Source organism: Bidens hawaiensis, unplaced genomic scaffold (assembly GCF_021521415.1).
Source record: "Bidens hawaiensis isolate Kalapana, Puna unplaced genomic scaffold, B.hawaiensis_p1.1 tig00001155_1, whole genome shotgun sequence".
In the NCBI taxonomy this organism is placed as follows: Eukaryota; Viridiplantae; Streptophyta; class Magnoliopsida; order Asterales; family Asteraceae; genus Bidens; species Bidens hawaiensis.
This window is the reverse complement of record NW_027504955.1, coordinates 1-11231: the sequence shown is the minus strand read 5'-3', so window position 1 is coordinate 11231 and position 11231 is coordinate 1. Positions and strand designations below refer to the sequence as shown.

The window sequence follows — 11231 nt, the reverse complement described above, 5'->3', positions numbered from 1 at the left end:
TCATCTTCATCTTCAAAATCTCCGATCTCACCACACCAAAATAGTCCTACATGAAATCTTTGAAAGCAAAACTTCAAAAAGATCCAATCTCACCACACCAAGATTCCCCCGAGGAATCATTGTTCACCGAGCACACTGTAGCCGACCCGAAACCATTCCTAGAAACCGCCGACCTGATTTCTCCTTCTCCTAGAAACCATTCCTGGCTTAATTAGCGTTGATTTGATTACTGCCAGCCATGGATGATGAAGCTTTCAAGAATCAAAGAAAAAGTCAAAAACTTTGGAGATTATTATTATTATTATTATTAAGATCTTGAAGCAATGGAGTGTTTGATCACACAGAACTGATCTTTCATTTCTGGTTTTTCTGAAACAAGATGAGATACTTGAAGATTTGAAGTGAAGAGGATGATGAAGATGAAGTTAGGAAAAATAATAATTTGAACGGACCAGATAAAAAACATAAAAAAACCGTTTGGAGAGACTGTTTTTTTCAAAATGTTTTAATTTAAAAATATGGACGGAAACCCCGAAATTTTTAAAAATCTCATCGGAAATGTCAGAACCTTTACACATGTCACTTTTTGAGTGGTTAAAAATTCTCTCATTTATTTTTCCAAGTCCGGTACATATTTCGTGGATTGTTTTGAAAATCTTCACTTATATTTTTTCTCTCTCTCTCTCAACTTTTGGATCATTTTGGGTTATTATTATTTTTTCTGCTACATATTCGTCGTCACACTCATAAACACCACCACCAACCTTTGTATGCAGCCTCTGTAATGATGATTTCGTACATTCATCGATGCTCAATGCATCTTCATTTCCGTTAAATTCATCATCGATCCAAGGTAATCTGCTTTTTATTTCTGTTATTATTATCCTTTATTTGTTTCTAATTCCGTGCCCTAGTTTCGTTCAGGTTAATGTAATTGATCGGTTAATAGTTATATTGCATGTTAATTGTTCTAATTACATGTGCGATTGAACAATTAGAAGTTAATAAGCCCTATTTTTTGTGAAACCCTAGGTATTATGCTGTTTTTCGTTATTTTGATTGATTATACAGGTTATTAATCGGTTATTAGTTAGGTTATTGGTTAATTGTTGTTATTGCATGTGCGATTGAACAATTGGAAATTAATAAACCCTAATTTTTGTGAAACCTTAGGTATTATGTGGTTTTTCGTTATTTTGTTTGATTATATAGGTTATTGATTGGTTACTAGTTCGGTTATAGGTTAATTGTTGTTATTACATGTGTGATTGAACAATTGGGAATTTCATAGTTCTCATTTTTGTGAAACTCTAGGTATTATGCTGTTTTTTTTTTATTCTTATTGATTATACAGGTTATTAATCGGTTATTAGTTAGGTTATTGGTTAATTGTTGTTATTGCATGTGCGATTGAACAATTGGAAATTAATAAACCCTAATTTTTGTGAAACCTTAGGTATTATGTGGTTTTTCGTTATTTTGTTTGATTATATAGGTTATTGATTGGTTACTAGTTAGGTTATAGGTTAATTGTTGTTATTACATGTGTGATTGAACAATTGGAAATTTCATAGTTCTCATTTTCGTGAAACTCTAGGTATTATGCTGTTTTTCGTTATTCTTATTGATTATACAGGTTATTAATCGGTTATTAGTTAGGTTATTGGTTAATTGTTGTTATTGCATGTGCGATTGAACAATTGGAAATTAATAAACCCTAATTTTTGTGAAACCTTAGGTATTATGTGGTTTTTCGTTATTTTGTTTGATTATATAGGTTATTGATTGGTTACTAGTTCGGTTATAGGTTAATTGTTGTTATTACATGTGTGATTGAACAATTGGGAATTTCATAGTTCTCATTTTTGTGAAACTCTAGGTATTATGCTGTTTTTTTTTATTCTTATTGATTATACAGGTTATTAATCGGTTATTAGTTAGGTTATTGGTTAATTGTTGTTATTGCATGTGCGATTGAACAATTGGAAATTAATAAACCCTAATTTTTGTGAAACCTTAGGTATTATGTGGTTTTTCGTTATTTTGTTTGATTATATAGGTTATTGATTGGTTACTAGTTAGGTTATAGGTTAATTGTTGTTATTACATGTGTGATTGAACAATTGGAAATTTCATAGTTCTCATTTTTGTGAAACTCTAGGTATTATGCCGTTTTTCGTTATTATGTTTGATTGCTAGACTATTCGGTGTTATGCTGTTTTTTGTTGTTATGCTTGATTGCTAGTTGATTTCGTTCGTCATCTCGGCTTGTTTAGTTATTGATTGGTTAATAGTTAGGTTATAGATTAATTGTTGTTATTTCAAGCCCTAATTTTTGTTAAACCCTGGGTATTATGCTGTTTTTTGTTAACTTGTTTGATTATTAGTCAGTTTTGTCTGTCATCTCGATATGTTTAGGTTATTGATCGATTACTAGTTAGGTTATAGGTTAATAGTGGTTATTACATGTGCGATTGAACAATTGGAAACTTTCTAGCGTTAATTTTTATGAAACTCTAGGTGTTATGCTGTTTTTCGTTAATTTTTTTTGATTATTAGTCAGTTTTGTCCGTCATCTCTTTTTCTTTAGGTTATATTGATCGATTACTAGTTAGGTTATAAGTTAATTGTTATTATACTTTTGCGATTAAACAATTGGAAATTTTCTAGCCCTAATTTTTGTGAAACTCAAGGTATTATGCTGTTTTTCGTTTATTTATTGATCGGTTACTAGTTAGGTTATAGGTTAATTGTTTACATGTGCGATTAAACAATTGGATTATGCTGTTTTTCGTTAATTTGTTTGATTGTTAGTCGGTTTTGTCTGTCATTTCAATTTTTTTAGGTTATTGATCGGTTACTAGTTAGGTTATAGCCTCTGAAATGATTCCTTACATTCATCGCTGCTCAATGCTTCTTCGTTTCCGTTAAATTCATAGTCGATTCAAGATAATTTGAGTTCATTATTGGTAGGGGTGTGACAGGTGTCAATCGTTTCGGGTTGGAGGGTTGGCGTGCCAACCAATATATTTATTCGTGCCGTTACGTTCAATTAGGAATACGAGTTATCTAGTGACTTAGTAACGATTTAAACAATTAATTACTATTATTCGTATAAAACATTTTAGTAATTTGTGATAGATAATTGCTTTTGTGTATTTATCTCTCATTCCCAATTAACAAACTTAGGTTTACATGTTCAGCTCAAATTAGAACGAACGAATGGAAATAAGCAGAGAACATACGGTTAGAACTAATAAAATAAAAATGCTGTAAGTGAAGAGTAGATAAAGGTATAAAAATAATTTAGATTTACTTATAAAAGCTAATAGATTTATGAAAAATTAAAAATCTAAGTATGTAACTTTTTAATCTGACACTTCTTATCTCTAAAATCATCATCATCATCGTACTCAGTATATCCCACCAATAGCAAAGCTATAGTGGGGTCTGAGGAGGGTAAGATGTAGACAGCCTTACCTCTACCCTATAAGGATAGAGAGGCTGCTTCCGGTGAGACCCCCGGCTCGATAGTAGTTTTGCATCAAGCCTTGGACATAAGGCACATAGCACTCAATCATCGGGACACCGGCTGATCGGTGCATGTACCCTTGTCTTTCGGCTATCAACGCCACTACATGATGCCTGATTAACCGTCCGTCACTTTTAACGTTATTTTCACGAGATTAGTAAAATAACGTCAAAATTAGTGCAATTTCACTTTTGCCCACCCGAGGGTTCACACATATATACACCATATGTGCGCACCGCAAGCAGGGCTAACTTCTTATCTCTAAAATCAAAATATAAACTTCTTTAAAGTTCTTAAATGGGTTTACAGATCAACCCACTTTTTAACGGTTCGTGTTCGGGTTGGCCCGTTTTTTAAATATGTTGTTGATATCTTATCAGTGGTTCGACCCATATGGGTCCACAAGGTCTCGGGTCGTTACTTTAACCCAGTCAACCAGGAGCAAAAGTTTAGGGCTGAATTAGTGGCAGGTTGACTGTTGACCATTGATTGTCAAAGGCTGAATGTTAGGAGGCATTAACTACCAAATTATGTTAAGTATTCCATCTTTGTTCTAGTTTCTATGTCTTGTTTATTTTGATTATCAAGTTCATTTTGTAATTGGAGACTTACCATCTCGAATTGGTTAAATCGGAGACTAGCCCCTCTCGAATTGGGCCAACTATCTTTTTATTTCAATAAAAATGAAAACTTCAATATTTGGGTTCTATCAGTTGTTTTTGGGTTGACCTGTTTAAGAAAACGAGTTGTGTCGGCCGACCCAAAACCTATATTTTTTCGTGTCATTTCAGGAATTGCCGTCCTAATTATAATTGTTGATGCTTTTAGGTTTTGTTTGTTGATATGTTAAACCAATTGGAAATTTTGTACCCCTAATGTTTGTGAAATCTTTAGATGCTATGCTGTTTTTTTTATTCAAATATTTTCTTTGATTATTAGTCAATTTCTCAGGAATTAGTGGATCTTTCTGTTGATGATGGTGGTTATGTCGATTAAATTATCTGATGGAAGTGTGATGAAAAGTCGAAATGAAAACGGTAGCTGTTCTATGAATGGGGCTTCTGTTCGTGCGCTCAAATGGAAGCCTCGTAAAATGTCTGCTATTAGGGATTTTCCGCCAGGATGTGGACCAATGCTTCAGCCAGACAATGTTGTTGTTCCTCAAGAAGCTGAACCAATTCCAGTTCCAGTTCTAGTGCCATCACTGGTTACTGATAATCATGTAGCTAGTGATGATGCTGGGACAGATGAACCGGTGGTGTCGGTTGTGGAAAATTTGGTGTATAATGAAGAGCAAAATGGATATGTTTATAAAGTGGATAATGGTGGTAGTATTGCTATCAAGGAAGTTGGACCGAAGATGAAATTTACTATAAGAAGAGTTTCTGCAGTTCGGGAGTTCCCTCCGTTTTGTGGACCGAATGCAGAAGAACCTACAGAAGAAGAACGGATAAGAATTAACGGAAGGAGGAGTGGTGGGACCAAGTCAAACGGGAGTATCAAAAGCGCATCTGCCCAGAAAATTCAAACAAATGAATCAAGTGACCCTTCTATAGCAAATGAAAAGACGAAAATGATAGTGGAATCAAAGACATATGTTGAAGATGGGAAAATGATGAAGTCGGAATCAAGTAAGAAGGTGCAAAACATAGGTCAAGCCTGTAAGGAGCTTGTGGTGTACACGCGTGACAGTGTTGTGAAGAAAGCATCTCCAGTGGATGTTGCTTATGTATCAGATTCTGAAGATGATGAAGATTCCGAAGATGATATTCAAGACAACAAACCGCTTTCCCAAGTTCAAAAGGACTTGAATATGAAAAACCGGGAAGTGGGATCCAAGAAACATGTTCAAAAGAGACCGGTGGATGATACTAAGAAACGGGTATACATGGGAGACATGATTAAGGTGGCCATGGGTCTAAGAGCTCCATCATTTTCTTCACCGGGAGTTAAACGAAAAGATCCAACCAACAAGCTGAAAGGTCAAGCATCAACAACTCCAAAAAGTTCTAAGAAAAATAAAGAAAAGGTTGTTGGGGAGTCGAGCTCTACTGAGAAGATTGTTTCTACTGTTACACATGAAAAGGTTGAAAAAGATTTGACCAAAAAGACGAAGGGAGGTGCTTCAGCGACACCAAAAAAACTTATAAAGAAGAAACCAAAAACTGTTTCTTATACTGGTACACTCGAAATGGTTGTCAGGGATGAAGATTTTGTTTCAGACACTGAAGAACAAGATGAGGGATCTCTTAATTCACAAGGACTACATGATATGGATGTTACATTATTTCCTTATGGTCCCCAAAGTTCAGATGATGCCCGAAATAAGGTCCGGAAAACTTTACGTCATTTTCAACATCTATGTAGAAAAATCTTGCAGGGTGAAGAATCGAAAAGTGGTGACCTAAAAATGTCAATAAGGCGTGTCGATCTTGCAGCAAAAGCTCACATGGATAAACTAGGTAAAACCCCTGCTTTAGGTGAGAAAACATATGGACCGGTACCCGGAGTTGAGGTTGGAGACGAGTTTCTGTACCGGGTGGAGCTTGCTTTGGTGGGCATTCATCGCCCGTTTCAGGGCGGCATTGATTATGTTAAAAAGGGGCAAAAGTTCTTTGCAGTTAGTGTGGTTGCATCGGGTGGTTACGATAATGAAGTTGATAAACCCGATTGCTTGATGTACTCAGGTTCGGGTGGGATTGGAAAAGATAAAAGCTATGAAGATCAAAAACTAGAGAGGGGGAATTTGGCTTTGAGTAATAACATAGACTTGAAGTATCCCGTACGTGTCGTCCGTGGATATAAAGTCAAATCCGCTGAGTCAGGGGATTCAAAATCCAAGATAGCAACAGCTTACATATATGATGGGTTGTACACAGTGGAGGCTTGCCATAAGGGGACCGGACCAAAGGGTAACATGGTTTACAGATTCGAGTTGAAACGAGTTCCGGGCCAACCGCCACTGGCGATACGAGAGGTCATGTCGAAAAAATTTAAAAAACGAGAAGGGATTTGTGTTAAAGATATAGCTGATGGCAAAGAACCGTTTCAAATATGTGCAGTCAACACGATTGATGATGAAAAACCGCCCGAGTTTACTTACATTTCAAAAATCATGTATCCCCACTGGTATAAACCCATCCCAATTGAAGGGTGTGCCTGTGTCGGACGGTGTACCGACAAAAGATGCTCGTGTGCTTTCAAAAATGGTGGCGAGATTCCATATAACCGCAACGGTGCAATAGTCGAAGCAAAGCAGTTAGTATACGAATGCGGCCTGTCTTGTGGGTGCCCTCCCACTTGTTATAACCGTGTCACCCAACACGGTATGAAGATCCGTCTCGAGATTTTTAAAACCGAGTCACGGGGATGGGGTGTTCGGTCGTTGAGTTCGATTTCTTCCGGAACATTTATATGCGAGTATGTTGGTGAGCTTCTAGAAGATACTGAAGCTGAGAAACGAGTGGGTAATGACGAGTATTTGTTTGATATTGGGCAAAACTACAATGATTGTTTGGGTAACCCCGATGCAAAACCCGAGGAGATCGTGAAAGCGAGTGGTGGGTTTACTATTGATGCTGCGTATTACGGGAACGTCGGTCGGTTTATTAACCATAGCTGTGTGCCAAATCTTTATGCTCAGAATGTGATTTATGATCATGATGATAAAAGGATGCCGCATATAATGTTGTTTGCCGCTGAGAATATTCCACCGTTACAGGAGTTGACTTATCATTATAACTATGCGATCGATACGGTTCATGATGCTGAGGGAAACATTAAGGTCAAAAACTGTTATTGTGGGTCTTCAGAGTGTACTGGAAGACTGTATTAGGTAAGTTTAGTATTAAAAGTTTAACTGAATTGAGAAGTGTTTATGTTATGTTTTTTACTTGGGCGTTATGATTTTTGGTGTAGTCTGGTGTTGTAGGTAAGACGCCCATGGTTTCTTTACTGCATTACTAAGAGACTGTGTTCATATTCTCTGTTTTTTAAGGTTTGTAACTAGCAAACTCCTGTTTTATTTATGTCAAGTTTCATGTTTTTCATTTACTAAACAAATCGAGAGCTGTTATGACTGGTAAAACGAATGATAACTTTAATAAACGATACCTCGATGTGATAGTGTGAATGAATGGTGCTTATTTGTTACCACCATCATATTTATAAGAGTACAATATTTATGAATAGATCCTGGCTAACCTTAGTATCTTTTGTATATCGAAACTCATGAAAATTATCACAAGGATTCAGACTACCCATATACAATGTACTTTGGATGTTACCTTGTTAAAACAATTCCCAAAACTCTTTGATTTGCATTTCTAGCTAGGGTCAAAACAATCGAACTCGTTAGACGCACAAACAAGATTTGTCATGTCTACCATAACAAAACCTTTTAAAACAGTTAGATACGTATGTTTGTTTTGCATCGACACAACTAGTTGAAGTAGACGGGGAAAGCAATATGCATGATATGCTGAAAACTTTTATTTCAGAACTGAAGCTCTTAATCTGTCGAACTCACCAACTGTATTACTTTATCACCTTGAGCTCTAGCCTTAGTCAAACTCAATTCGTATCTTACAAATAAATCATCAATAGCGTATGTAAGAGATACCACATGTGTTTTAAATTACTCTCAAACCACCCTACATTTATCAATATATCGTACAACCACATACCCTACTTGTAGCTTTGCTATTGGTTGGATTCCACCGAGTATGATTGATTGATTGATCATACAACCACAGACATTTGTTCTTTTTTTGTATATCGCTTGATTGAAACATATCATCACCAAAATACTTCAAAATCTAGTTTAATATTTCTTGTGTAACACAATTAATGGTGTCTTGTGTAAAATTCAAGTTTCAATATTTGATCTGGTCATTCCCAATCCATTCCTTGTATTGCCTTGCTGATTCTTTCATTTTTATTTTATCAAATATTGTAACTTTCAAGATTTTCTATATCTTGTGCTTCCAGTCACCACTCTGCATCAAAACACATTTGATAGTTGACTTTTCATGGTCAACATTTTTATTTTAAATCAGTGTGGATACCCTCGAACCAAAAACTAGAAACCTTGCCATCAGACAGATGAGTTGTTCTCTTACTATAACAAAAACATGTAGAGGCACTGGGCTACAAGTTTTTCGTTAACGAAACAATGGTGAAAAAAAAAAAAGCAATTGCAGTCCAAGATAATAGTGCAACACCAATAATTAACAATACTTATATCCTAATGTCCTTACTTCATAAACAAAAATATTTTGGATTTAAAATGCCATCCCTTTTACAATACAACGATATCCATGTTGGCCACATTAAAATTTTATGGTCTTCATATCAGCCCAATACAAGTAAAGCAAATGCAATTACCAACCGAACGCTGTCAGATTAGTTGCGCTCTTCTCAGGTCCGAAAGCACGCCTCTATCTTGACTCCCCCTCTCATTGTATATAACCTAAATATATTAACAAACAACATATTAGAATTCCGTTTTATCATAATCACATGATCAGATTATAAAAAAAAAAGTCCAAAGTGTTACTCTACCTTATCAATGATCCCATATTCAACAGCCTCACTAGGACTAAAGTATTTCGGACGCCTTATATCTTCTTCAATCTGCTCTTCTGTCTTGCCTATATGCTTTGCATAAAGTTTCACCTTCAAACATAATAATAAAACAAAAGTTAAATTTACGTAACCAATTAGTCAAATAAGTTTTTTGGGCAAATGGAAAAGGTCAAGTCAGTGAATATACCAATTCAGCTTTCACATTTTTTATTTCTTTTCTCATAATCTCAACATCACTTGCTTGACCTTGAAATCTTGCAATTGGCTGCAAAAATAATCAAGAAACATCAGACAAATGACCTTTTTATATTTAAACATATTATATTTTACCTGTTTTATCATGATGGTTGAAGAGGGTAGAGCCGAGCGGTTTCCCTTTGCACCAGCAGCCAAGAGCAATGCAGCCTCTCCCCATGCATTTCCAACACACAGTGTAAAAATAGGCGGCTTCACATATCTAATTAACACATAAATCAGTTATGAATTATAATAACTGCTTCTGTAATGGTATTCATAAGTGTAGTAGTGAAAAGTAATAAAACTTGCTACCGCATAACGTCATAAATTGCAAAAGCCTCGGTTTCGTAGCCCAACTTTTCACCACCCTGCAAAATGTACCAACATACAAAACAACTGAATCCCAACATATTCATTCTACATAACTATTTAAAGGAATAATATTATCTAATACCTTAGTTGTTCCAGTAGAGTTTACATATAGGTAAATTGGCTTTTTGTCATCTTCATATTGTAGGTAAAGAAACTCTGCTAGTATCAGTTCTGTGACAGATGGGACCAAAGACATGCCTAAATACACAATTCGGTTCTTGTATAAATAAGATGCTAAATCTGGAGGTGGTTGTTCCCATGCACTTCCCCTTGAGAAAGGAATGACCTGTCATAATTATGATAATTAGGTTTAACAAACGACAATCTAAGGCATAAACCGAAAACTAAACCATTAACCGGAAAATTAACAACCAACAAAACCAATCGGTTATGGTTAATGTGTCCTCGTTAAACGAATTTAACTGAACCGAACCATATATGTTTGTGTTTTTCCAAAAGTTATACCTATATTTACATCTTTTATACCTCTATTTCTAGATTCGAACATTTAAATTCATGCTGCAACTATCTATAACCGAGTTTGGAACACCATAACCAGGCTTGGAACTGGCATAGTTCAGCCTCAAAACTTAATAATTGAGCTTGGAGCATCATAACCGAACCATTTTCAACCGGAACAAAGGAAGAAAAAACATTGGACAATTAACCGAATTTAACTGAACCCAACGGTTAACTAACCTAAGGCTAACCAACCAACCATCCGGTTATGGTTATGGTTATGATTAAACAAACACGGATGTAAACGAGCCAATCCGTTCGCGAGCTACTCAATACTAACCAGCAAAAAAAGCTCAAATATAGCCAAGCATAAACGAGCTCGAGCCTAAAAATAAGCTTGTTTAATATATGAGCCCAACCTTCATTTATCGAGCTCGAGCAGGCTTGCGAGCGTACATAAGCCTAGTATTTAAAAACTTTTTATTTAATATATATTTATTTAGTAATAACTATAATATATATAATAATGACAGAAGTAAATGATATATGTTAGTTATGTTATATATAAAGTTATGACTAAATATACATATAAATACAATTAATAAAATATAACAAACGAGCTGAGCTTGTGCTTAAAAACTAGTCATCAGGCAAGCATGAGCTCCATATATGTTAAACGAGCCGAGCTCCTGGGCTCGTTTAGAGCTTGTAATCAATCTTCCATAACTTAATTTATGTTGTAATGAGGATACAAAATTAAAAATTGGAAATTCAATACTAATCAGCTTAATATAACTAACTCCAATTAAACATTAATTTTTCAAAGCACCAAACAAAATAATGAAGGAAAACCTAATTTAAATTTACCATAACAACACCGTGTCGTTTGGCTCCATGAGAGGTTGAGCTAGGGTTAAGGGAAGCGGGTCGGATCTTTTGACCCGAGAAGTCGCTGGAAAGACTTGTACGGACGTACGGAGAGATTAAACTGGTGGATAAGGATGATTTAATTGAAGAGGAGGAATAAGAGGCGGTGGTTACGAGG

General features: G+C 35.5%; 1 protein-coding gene and 1 pseudogene across 3 annotated transcripts; one reads left to right on the top strand and one right to left on the bottom strand.

Annotated features, from left to right (window-relative positions):
• Positions 1 to 714: 714 nt before the first annotated feature.
• LOC143609529 (histone-lysine N-methyltransferase, H3 lysine-9 specific SUVH6 pseudogene) lies at positions 715 to 7619 on the top strand (annotated as a pseudogene). Of its 2 annotated transcripts, none has more exons than XR_013149436.1 (2): positions 715 to 853; positions 4484 to 7619. The product of XR_013149436.1 is annotated as a histone-lysine N-methyltransferase, H3 lysine-9 specific SUVH6 pseudogene, transcript variant X1 (transcript). The 2 variants fall into 2 exon arrangements; XR_013149437.1 differs by having other exon boundaries at positions 4472 to 7619.
• Positions 7620 to 8757: 1138 nt separating this feature from the next.
• LOC143609530 (ATP-dependent Clp protease proteolytic subunit-related protein 4, chloroplastic) lies at positions 8758 to 11199 on the bottom strand. Its single transcript, XM_077084262.1, has 7 exons — positions 11054 to 11199; positions 9810 to 10013; positions 9668 to 9723; positions 9449 to 9575; positions 9306 to 9383; positions 9095 to 9208; positions 8758 to 9002 (listed from the first exon to the last, which is right to left on the bottom strand). The coding sequence occupies exons 1-7, from the start codon at positions 11054 to 11056 to the stop codon at positions 8931 to 8933; spliced, it is 654 nt and encodes a 217-aa protein (XP_076940377.1). The 5' UTR covers positions 11057 to 11199; the 3' UTR covers positions 8758 to 8930.
• Positions 11200 to 11231: the final 32 nt, after the last annotated feature.